General features: G+C 52.5%; 1 protein-coding gene across 3 annotated transcripts; it reads left to right on the forward strand.

The window, feature by feature from the left end:
- The first annotated feature begins 2639 nt into the window (after positions 1-2639).
- Positions 2640-9070, forward strand: Ogfr (opioid growth factor receptor). 3 transcript variants are annotated; one of them, NM_031373.3, is made up of 7 exons: positions 2640-2854; positions 4220-4288; positions 4850-4928; positions 5660-5738; positions 6337-6403; positions 6803-6951; positions 7441-9070. In NM_031373.3, the coding sequence occupies exons 1-7, from the start codon at positions 2714-2716 to the stop codon at positions 8756-8758; spliced, it is 1902 nt and encodes a 633-aa protein (NP_113550.3). In that variant the 5' UTR covers positions 2640-2713; the 3' UTR covers positions 8759-9070. The 3 variants fall into 3 exon arrangements, with proteins under 3 accessions (NP_113550.3, XP_017174758.1, XP_006500774.1); XM_017319269.2 differs by having other exon boundaries at positions 2661-2854; positions 4225-4288; positions 7441-8876; XM_006500711.3 differs by lacking the exons at positions 2640-2854; positions 4220-4288; positions 4850-4928; positions 5660-5738 and adding an exon at positions 5747-6017 and having other exon boundaries at positions 7441-9064.
- The last annotated feature ends 2264 nt before the right edge of the window (positions 9071-11334 follow it).

Below are 11334 nucleotides of genomic sequence, written 5' to 3' on the forward strand. Positions count from 1 at the left end.
GACCTAGTCTAGCCTGTCGTTTTCTAGGAATGACCAGCAGTGGGGGGGTCTCTGGGTCTCTCTCCCTAGAGCCTGGACAAGGTCCTAATTGAACAGTTCCCTGCAGCCTACTGGGATTGGGCAGAATGTAAAGGCCTGCAGCCCTGAGATCAAGTGCAGCACTGTAGACTATGGTCAGACCTAGACCAGTGCTCGTGTGTTCAGTGCAAGAGACGGAAAGCAGTGTTACAGTTTGTTTTGGGAAATGCTTGGGGCTACTCCACCCTGTCCCTACCCAGTGTCCACTCCTAGAGGCTTGTTCTGTGGAAGAAGCCTAGCTGTTGAATCCAGCGCTAGCAGGAGAAATGGGGAGCAGATGGCGATGACCCTGTCGAGCAGTATGTGACGATCAGGATGGCAGCCCTCTCTGGTCAGGCTCACTCTTCTAAACCCGTCTGAAAGAACAATCTAGGGGCATGAAAGCATGCAGGTGGGCCTGGTCAAGGCATTTGCCTTGAGTCTATTATTTTCCATTTGATCCCCAACAGCCCAGTGTCCCAATCTAAACTCAAACCTGCTGCCTTCCTGAGTTGTTCTGACCTTGTGGCTCACAGGCATGTCCCTATGTCCCTATGAGAGATGTCACTGACAGCTGGGTCTATGTATACTGCACTTAGCTCCAGGCAGCATGGCATACTGCCTCTTGCAAATATTACTGTCAGTCCACGGCACATCCATCTTTCAGCTTCCTAGGACAGTTGTGGGAGAGGGGGTGTCTACCCAAGGCACAACTCTGAGTTGTCCCAAGCACCCACTAACACCCCATGCACGGTTTCCCTATCTAATGGCATTTTAACCAGGTCCCAGCCTGAGCATGGTTGGTGTCGGAAGCAGAGGGGATGAGATCAGAGGCAGCCACAGAGTTTACATTTTTTTTTTAATTTAACAAGCATATATATTTGTATGGGTGCACATGTGGAGATCAGAGACAACGTTCATAAGTCAGTTCTTGCTTTATACTGTCTGGGTCCCAGGGACTGAGGGAGTCTCCACAGTGGCCCATCAGTCTTTGCTTTATACTGTCTGGGTCCCAGGCTGAGGGAGTCTCCACAGTGGCCCATCAGTCTTTGCTTTATACTGTCTGGGTCCCAGGGACTGAGGGAGTCTCCACAGTGGCCCATCAGTCTTTGCTTTATACTGTCTGGGTCCCAGGGACTGAGGGAGTCTCCACAGTGGCCCATCAGTCTTTGCTTTATACTGTCTGGGTCCCAGGGACTGAGGGAGTCTCCACAGTGGCCCATCAGTCTTTGCTTTATACTGTCTGGGTCCCAGGCTGAGGGAGTCTCCACAGTGGCCCACCAGTCTGATTTTGGTGGTTTCTGAGGTTCCAACTCAAGGAACTATGGAACTTTAACATACTGTAGTCTCTGTTACATACTGCATTGTTATAGTTATTGTTATACTCTATAAATATATAGAGACAATATGTTTTCACCTTGAGATTCCCAGAATGTTACAGGTTCGAATTTAGTAAAGAAGGCCACACTTGAAGGTCATAAACATATACATATAAGCCTGATTAACATTATTTGGAATATGGCTATATAAAAGGATTATTTTCTCTATGTAGGCAGTCTTAAAGCAAATTTTGTCAACTATCCTAGAATTGAGAACTCTCAACTGGTGAGAAACTTCAACCATGGTGGACTTAGGGTCCTTTACCCTGCTGCCCACCCATGTCTCCCTTACCTTCCATTGCTTTCTTGCTTCAAACAGTATGTTACATAACAAGGTCGAGCTCATGGCCACAGTCGGCAGTAGAGGCCACCTAACATCCAAAGGCTACCTAGCCACATGAGCCCAGGAAATCTGCAGTGGGCAGGAGTGGGACTGAACTCACAAAGCAGAGGGAGTGTGGAACTGGCTCAATTGGGAAAAAACAAAAACAAAAACAAAAACAAAAACAAAAGCCTTGATAACAGGAGAACCTGCGTTTGATTACCACCTAGAAGCTGCGCTTGGTGGTGTGTAACTGTAATTACGGTGCTGGGGAGGCAGAGACAGTAGTGTCCCAGGGATTTGCTGCTTAGCAACCTCAAGTAACCTATGCACTCCAGGTACCTAACCCTAACCCTAACCCTAACCCTGAATGAAAGTGTGAACAAGCTACTCAGGAAATACTCAATACCGACCTCTGGTGTCCTTGGGCAGCCAAACACACACAGATACACACACACACACACACACACACACACACACACACACACACACACACATACAAAGTGAGCTATACAGAGGGCAGCCAGGAAGATCTGCAGTTAGACAGGTCGACAAAGATTAGGAACCTGCACCCAGACGGCTGGCAGGAAGAGGCACTTCCCGTAGGACTGAAGAGAAACCTTCCTAGCATCCCTCTCTGGATAGTCTGCAGGGAAGTGAAATCTCAAGGGGGCGGACCTGGGGCTGAGTCCAAAGTGGTGCGTCTTCCCGGAGGGGATAGAGGCAGGAATCCCGGTGCACGCGCCTCCAGGGTTGTCCTTCTGGGCGGGGGGCGGGGGGCACTGCCTTCTCCAGGACACCGCTTCCCGCCTAGCTCCGAGCGTAGCAGCCCCTGCTGGGGGACTCCGCGCAAGGGCGGAAACTGAGCGGTGGGCGGGACCTGGCGCCGCCCCGCCCCCGCGCTTCCTCCTCTTTCACTTTCCTTTCCGCGGAAAGCGGGTCCAGCCTGTCGAGTATGGACGACCCGGAATGCGATTCCACCTGGGAGGACGAGAGCGAGGAGGACGGCGAGGATGGCCAGGCGGATGATACGACCGATGAGGACACGGGCGACGATGACGGCGACGCGGAGGAGGCACGGCCAAGCCTGTTCCAGGTGCGGTGCGGGAGGACCGGAGGGCGACAGGACAACGCCAGGCCGTGATCGCCGGGCCCAGGCCGCTGTCCCCTAGGGGGACGCCGGGCCCAGGCCTTGGCGGACCGAGCGCTGGTGACGTCAAGGAAGCGACTGATGGGGGTCGTCCGTGGGTGACGTCAGAGCGCGCCCCAGGGCCTCATCCTGCGTGGGTGGCCTTTCCTCAGGTTGCCCTCCCTCCACCCCACACTCAGCCCCTACCCCACTTCAGACAGCCTCCACTGGCTCAGAAGTGACCCCGGCCTAGGACGCCGGGAGCAGGGGTCTGTCTATCTGCCCTTAGCTCTGGTAACTTTTGTTGCCACCCGGAGCATGTTCCGTTATACTTTTGTATCAAGCCGCATGTAAACCTCAGTGGCGTTCTGTAAGACGCACTGGCCTGCTTATAGCTGTGATTCCGGGTGTGATGGAGAACCTAGAAAAACGAGAGTGAGGATTATGACCCCAAAATCCATTCTCCCCATCGCTTCGATCTCTAGTTGTCTGCTCTGTATGGGAAAGCAGCCCCGAATCTGGAGAAGCTCTCAGGCAGGCCAGAGCTAGCCTCTGCCTGACCACATTGGGATGAAGCTGAGGCTGGGTAGTCAGGTTTGTAGTGCAGGCTCAGGCCCCTCCTGTGGGTGGTAAGGCCTCCCAAAAGCTCTGATAGAACTGCTGTTTCTCCACAAAAGGTCTTAGATCCTACCTGAAACAGTAGTCACTTAAGAGCCTATCCCAGGCCTGGTGGCACAGTGTCTTTGTCACACTGGGCCAGGGAGAAGCAGGGGTTTACAAAGATGAGGCTTCATTCACCCATCCATCAGACCCATCCAGAGGCATCTAGGTTTTTTTCTTGAGGCTGTGGCTGGCAAAGTAGCTCCCCTTGGGGATACAGCCCAGTGACTATTCACAGAATCATAGGACGAGAAATACTACAGTACTCAGAGACTAGGGTTGGAGTGGGGGCACATAAAGATCTTGGACCAAAATGAGGTTGACCAGCAGACCAAGGAGGAGATGCAGCTGGGACTTAAAGACAGAAGAGCATTAGCCACACACCTGGGCAGCTTGCAGGCTAGATTAGGCCAAGGCTCCCTACAGAGGAAAATTGAGTACTGAGAGGTGCAGAGGTGGTTGTTGAGGCTATTCTAGTGCCACTGTTTGTGTTCAAAATGAAGGATGTTCTTCTAGGGTCCAGATCTGTCTTCTCAGAACCCTGGGTGGGGACCAGAAGAAAAAACAGAAGCACCCATTCCTCTTACATAGAGCTCAGTGATGGTTGGCCCAAACCGTGCTGCCTTCATCCTGGACACTTTCCAGTACCTCATCCTTGTATTTTCTCCCCAGTCTAGGATGACAAGGTACCGAAACTGGCGTGCTATGCAGGACATGCAAAGATACCGGCACAACTACCCGGTAGGTACATGTGGCTCCTACCGAAAGTCACAGCCCTCTCCCCAAATAGAACATCCCCTGGTCTGCTGAAAAACCAGCTTTGGGTTCTTGGGTGTGTTCCTTATTGTCTGGAAGACAAACCCATCGTCATTTCAGATCCATACCCTTCTAGTTATAGAGTGGTAGAGCATGTTGCCCGACCTGAGCCTCAGAGCCTAGCTTTAAAATGAGGGTCTAGCTTCAGCCTCCTGACAGAACATGTGGCTCAGTGCTTCTCACAGGGCTCCCTGGCTGGTACGTGGGATCATTTTCAGACCATCTCCTCTGTATCCATGAGTTAGTTGCTAGCAGTCCCTGTGGTATTTTGGAGGTACAGAAAGGGAGCTACCATCTGTGGCCTCTGTTGGTGGGGAGATGAAGGTTGAGTTGTCCTCCAAACCTACCCTTGCTCACAGAAAGGATCCCAGGCTGAGCTTTGGGATCTTGGACAGCTATCCCCACTCCTGACTGCATGAATCTGAGGGGCTCTCAGAGAGAGCTGTTTCTCCTGAGTCCTCAGCCAGCCTTTCTCTGGCCCTTCAGGATTTGACAGATCAAGACTGCAACGGAGACATGTGCAACCTGAGCTTCTACAAAAATGAGATCTGCTTCCAGCCAAATGGTACCTGCCCTCGCAGCCCCAGCACCTTCTGCCCTTGGCCGGTTGTCTAATCTATTAGCACTCTGCTTCAGGCTGCCTGTTGTCCTCAATCCAATAACATGCCTACAGACCACCGAGGGGATTGGAGCTTAGATCTTAGGATATTAGATTGAAGGGCCAGAGAATAAGCTTTCGAGGTTTTAAATGGTGGTCTTTCTGTGTATCCCAGGCTGGCCTCAAACTCAGGATCTTCCATCTCAGCCTTCCAGGTACTGAAATTGTAGGCAGGTCTGAGCTACTATATATGTTTCATGACATAAACATTTGAAACTAAACAGTAAGTAGAGTTCTATTGGTGCTTGTTACACCCATCCACACATGTAGTTACTTTTTGATATAGCCTGGAGAAGGCCATGTGTCTACACAGCCAAGATGTTTGCTGTCTGGCCCTTCAAAGACATCTTCCCTAGACCATGCTCCATACTTAGTCTCTATGGGGATTTCTCTTGAGCACAGAGCTTCCTGCCTGAGAAGATATATGTCCCAGAGAGGAATTATTGCACCCCTTACCTACAGAAGTAGCCTAGTTACCTAAAACTAGTGTGTGCTTATATCAGATGAGTTATGGACAGCTCTGCTGAGTCCTGAGAATCCTAAAGGAATTGAGGGCTAGGCAGTGATTTTGATAGATCTGTCCTCTGAGCTATGTCAAGGTGGCCACTGTAGCTGACTTCTCTCCATGGGGTGTCCAGGCTTTCTCATTGAGGACATTCTTCAGAACTGGAAAGACAACTATGACCTCCTGGAAGAGAATCACTCCTACATCCAGTGGTGAGTGGATTGAGCCTTAGGGAAGTGGGGCTGGACACTGAGGTGGGAGTTCTCATGTCATGTCCAGGTTCAGATGAGGGCTATTGTGCTCAGGTCTGTGGGCAGGCTTTTATGTCCTGGGAGGAGTTGGAGCTGGACTACATCGGACTTGATTTTTAGCAGGATGTGAATGAGATACCACAAAGCAGACTCAGAAACGATGCCATTTCCTGGCAAGAACAACATTCCTTGGCTTGAGGACAACCCACTGATCTGCTCCCAGTATCCTCTTGTCACGGAGTACGTTGTGGGAATAATTCTGCAGGGTTAATGACAAGAAAGAACAAACTGAATCCCTAGGAAAGATAGCTCTGCCCCTCAGCTGGTGAAAGGCACACTGGTCTCCGCCATTTTGACTTTCTACCACCCAGCCCACTGAGCACATAGGCTGGGGTTCTAAGAAGCTGTCTTACCTGCTTTCGGCCGACTGCCATCCTTACCCACTTCCTTGGGTAAGAAAGGCCAGTTAGCTCCTCCCAGAGATGAAAGAGAGGCACTGAGTTCAAAAAACGAGTTGCTGCCTGGCACTCAAGTCCCTGTGTCCTCATCATCTTCTCAGGCTGTTTCCCCTGAGGGAACCAGGAGTGAACTGGCATGCCAAGCCCCTCACACTGAAGGAGGTTGAGGTAAGAATTCCACCTATGCCAGAATGGGGGAGGGAGGAGAGATACCCCTGCCTGCAGTCACCCTGAGACAGTGCTGTCCTGTCTTAGGCCAAAAGAGCCCCATGATCCCACTTTTGGGGACCTCAGAGAAAGGAGGCCAGCTCTAAAAGACTAAGTAGTAGAGATAAGGGCCAGGAGGTCCCTGGACAACAGCAAGGAACACCTTGTGGCAGGTGGCTCAGGATAGAGGTGACCCCAGCCTCTCGGAGAAGAAAGCTGGAGGTGTGTTTTGTCTTACCCTCAGGCTGAATCAGGGTCTAAGGGAAAAATCACCCTACCTGGTACCCAGGGGCCCACCCAGTGTTCCTTGGGAACAGTGATGAGTGAGGGCCACCTGAGTCCCAGGGGATTGTTTTCTAGGCATTTAAAAGCTCCAAGGAAGTCAGAGAGCGTCTTGTCCGGGCCTATGAGCTCATGCTGGGCTTCTATGGGATCCAACTTGAGGACCGGAACACAGGCGCCGTATGCCGTGCACAGAACTTCCAGCCACGCTTCCACAATCTCAACAGGTAAGGACAAGACCTGCTGTCACCCTCCCGTCCCTGTTGCTTCCCTTTAGTATCTGGGGCTGGGTTTTAAGCAGAGAGGTCAAATGCAGGCTCTGATGCTTGCTTCGCCCAGAGTGTAGTGCTCTCTGTGGCAGGTGGCTCAGGATAGAGGTGTTGTAGAAATTGTGGGGTGATGGACAAAGCAGTTCCTTGGCTTGGGAGTGTTTAATCCCTTCCATCCACCCAGAAAGCTAGGCAAGGGAGGCCTCCAGATGGCATAGTCACTCTGGGTCAGCCCTTCCTAGCTTTCAGCAATGTTTCCCAGACAGGAGTCCATGGACTGGGCCATCTCCCAGGACTTGCAGATCCTGTCCACAGGTCAAGGGTACCCAGGTCATTTCCCTAGGTGGGGACCTGAGAAGACTCTAGAACTTTGAGATGGACTTGACTGGGGATGCCTTGGCCAGATAGGGCAGGGTCCACCCTACCTCTTGTCACCTACCTTCACAGCCACAGCCACAACAATCTGCGTATTACACGCATCCTCAAGTCGCTGGGCGAGCTGGGCTTAGAGCACTACCAGGCACCGCTGGTGCGCTTCTTCCTGGAGGAGACCCTAGTACAGCACAAACTGCCCAGCGTTCGCCAGAGTGCCCTGGACTACTTCCTGTTTGCCGTGCGCTGCCGGCACCAGCGCCGGGAGCTCGTGCACTTTGCTTGGGAGCACTTCAAGCCTCGCCGAGAGTTTGTCTGGGGGCCCCGTGACAAGCTGCGGAGGTTCAGGCCCCAGACTATATCCCGGCCACTGATGGGACTAGGGCAGGCAGATAAAGATGAGGGCCCCGGGGACCCCTCCCAAGAGGCTGGCACCCAGGGTCGGACCTGTGGATCTGGAAGGGACCTGAGTGGGGACAGTGGAACAGCTGAGGATCTCTCACTGTTGAGCGCAAAACCCCAGGATGTGGGAACCTTGGATGGGGACCAAAGGCATGAGGCTAAGTCCCCGAGTCCCAAAGAAAGCAAGAAGAGGAAGTTGGAGGGGAACAGGCAGGAGCAGGTCCCAGGGGAGCCAGATCCTCAGGGTGTCTCTGAGGTAGAGAAAATTGCCCTCAACCTTGAGGGGTGTGCCCTCAGCCCTACCAGCCAGGAGCCCAGGGAGGCTGAACAGCCCTGTCTTGTGGCTAGGGTGGCTAATGAGGTAAGAAAACGGAGGAAGGTGGAGGAAGGAGCTGAGGGTGATGGAGTAGCCAGTAACACTCAAGTGCAGGCCAGTGCCCTGTCTCCTACCCCTTCAGAGTGTCCTGAGTCCCAAAAGGATGGGAATGGGCCAGAGGACCCCAAAAGCCAGGTGGGGCCAGAAGACCCCAAAAGCCAGGTGGGGCCAGAGGACCCCAAAAGCCAGGTGGGGCCAGAGGACCCCAAAAGCCAGGTGGGGCCAGAGGACCCAAAAGGCCAGGTGGAGCCAGAGGACCCAAAAGGCCAGGTGGGGCCAGAAGACCCAAAAGGCCAGGTGGGGCCAGAGGACCCAAAAGGCCAGGTGGGGCCAGAGGACCCCAAAAGCCAGGTGGGGCCAGAGGACCCCAAAAGCCAGGTGGAGCCAGAGGACCCCAAAAGCCAGGTGGAGCCAGAGGACCCCAAAAGCCAGGTGGAGCCAGAGGACCCCAAAAGCCAGGTGGGGCCAGAGGACCCCCAAAGCCAGGTGGGGCCAGAGCAAGCTGCCTCTAAGAGCCTGGGGGAGGATCCTGACTCTGACACTACAGGAACCTCAATGAGTGAGTCAGAGGAGTTGGCAAGGATTGAGGCCTCTGTTGAACCCCCAAAGCCTTAGAGGTACCCCTCAGTCCTAATTAGCCCACTGCAGGGGGTTTCTGTCCCAGAGCTCTGTTGTTGGCTCTTCTTGGTGCCCCACAGTGCTGGCCTCTCCCTAGTGGTCACTGAAGTGGCCACCAGAGGGACTGAGGCCCTGCCCTCAGGGAAGGCCAAGGCCTTCAGAAGCCTCCTTACCTCACTGTGTCCTCCACTGCCCTCTGAGCCCTGTGTTGTGAACAGACCCTAAGGGTCTAAGGGGATGGGCCTCTTTTCTTCGTCTGGTGCCAAGTGAGGCCTTTTCTGAATAAACTCTTTAGGCTTTGTCTTTTGGTGTGGCCGTGTTCTGTTTGGTTGCCTGTGACCCTTAGCCTTCTCTTTTGTCCCCAGTTGAGAGCACTGTGGCCAGTGCCACTCGTGGTATTTTTGTCCACAAGCTCTTGCTGGGAACAGGTTCCAAGCGCAAGTACCCAACGCGGGCCTCTCCTAAGTATACAGCCTTCTGGAACCTGGATGTTGTGGACTATGCCATTAATCCCGACCCTGAAGAGGGAGAGGGAGGTGAATCTCTTGAGTTTGAAGTCAGCCTGGTCTACAAATCAAGTTCCAGGACAGCCAGGGCTGTTACACAGAGAAACACTGTCTTGGTGTGTGTGTGTGTGTGTGTGTGTGTGTGTGTGTGTGTGTGTGTGTGTGCAAGGCTGGATCATCAGCCCCTTAGCTGTCCTGGCTTTTTCCTCTTTTGATTCCCCAATTCAAACCTTGGAGAGGAGGGAGACACATGTCTTTGTGTAAATGAAGTGGCAGTCAAGCACAGTTAGCCCTTTGTTGAACCTAGGTGCCCTTTCTTGACAAGGTCACAGTACAGGGCCCTCCTAAGGCTAGCTCAAGGAGGCTATGAGTCCCTGGCACCTTAGCTGACATTTGGCTCATTGGTAAGGCTTTCATCGTGACCTGGAAGTAGATGCTCTGAGATGCATAGAAGGCATCTGGTAACCTCAGTAGGGATCCCTCTGATCCCAAGTGACCAGTTATCTCTGACTAGATAACAGATTCAAGTTGGATGGGGAATACAACACTTGAAAGTGAGGAGAGACTCTAGGCATGACTGGCCATTCTAGCTCACTTGAACCCCTCACCTTCACCAAAGCAGGTAAACAGCCTCATTCAGTTCTGCACGACTCAAAGGCAGGTGCTGCGAGGTCTGCAGATATAGGGGGGTGGGGGGTGGGGGTGGGGGGTAGGAGGGAGGCCTGAAGGCCAAGTCTGCCTCAGTGTTAACTGTTCCCTAGACCCACTCTAAAGGCCATCTGTGTCTCATCTGAGTGGCTTCCACCAGTTAGTTGTCCAATACACCACATGCTAGGTGCTGGGGTGGTCAGAAGAACCTTCCGGTAGGAGGTACATTACAGGGGCCATGATATCCTAGTCTTGAGTTGAATTAAAGGGTCACCTGTTCCAGCCCATGGAATGGGCTGTTGAGAGTTCCCAACTGCGTCCTCTGCTGTCTTAACTGCTTCCCTTATCACATGTTTCTGATGAGGTGTTCTGATGTGTCTCAGGCTGCTTGAGAGCAAGGCTTTCTAAGCTTTGCCTTGTTCACTCCCGTGTGTGTTCACAGGCACCTGCTGCAGAGCTGAGCTGGTGCTTGGTAGTGGAGTGAGGATCTATTACCTCACAGGCAGGTGAAAGCTAAAGCTTTCCATTGGGGCCATTTTGCTTATAACCACACCCTTACCCTTATCCACCCTATTGGTGTTAACCCCTGTCATGTGATCCCTACCTGCAGATATGGGACTTTTACCATGTCCTGGAAGCTCAGATTTGCAGAAAGGACAGGTAGGCTGGGATCCTGCAGCCTCAGGTGATTTCAGTGTTTGAAAGATTCAAGGGAACGAGCTAGCTAGGGAGTTAGATGAGCTAGTTAAGAGCACTTGTTACTTTTGTAGAGGACCCATGTTCAATACCCAGCATCCACCTGGGTGTTTATAACCATCTTTCTGACTTCTGGGCACCAGGCATGCACATCGTGCACATATATGCAGGCAAAACATTCATATGACCTAGTAAAATAATCTGAAGAAAGATTAAGGGAGATTACTGGGGACTTGCTTCCAGGTCTTAACTTTGGGTCCTTCTCTCCTCTAGCAGCCTTGAACTTCTGGCAGCTTCTTAACTCTTCCAGTTCATCTTGCTCCCTCCTGGGTCACAGGGTGCCGCGTAAGAGGCTTTCCAGTGGTGGCTGAAAAGAGCCATCCAATACCACCTGCACCAGAACCTGGTTCTAAGCTCTAGAGAAAGGGCCGGGGTGGCTAGCAAGAAGTGCTGGACTGTCACTATACAGAAGCCTTGCCATGGTAGGCTTTGGGAAGGGAGATCTACCCACAGGGATCCTCCTAGGATTTGGGCGGCTTGGGTGTGTCCTTCGCAGTTCTTAAAAGATGCCCTTCACTGTGGGGGTTCTTCCAGGAGAGGAGTGGGAGAGAAAAGAGTCTTTCTTGTGTGCTGAAAGGTGCGTGTGTAACGCGCGGTCCTGGGATAATTTTAACTCAAGAGGAGGGCCAGAAAATGTTGCTGGGTTTTTTCTTTCCAGCCCAC

Source organism: Mus musculus, chromosome 2 (genome assembly GCF_000001635.26).
Source record: "Mus musculus strain C57BL/6J chromosome 2, GRCm38.p6 C57BL/6J".
In the NCBI taxonomy this organism is placed as follows: domain Eukaryota; kingdom Metazoa; phylum Chordata; class Mammalia; order Rodentia; family Muridae; genus Mus; species Mus musculus.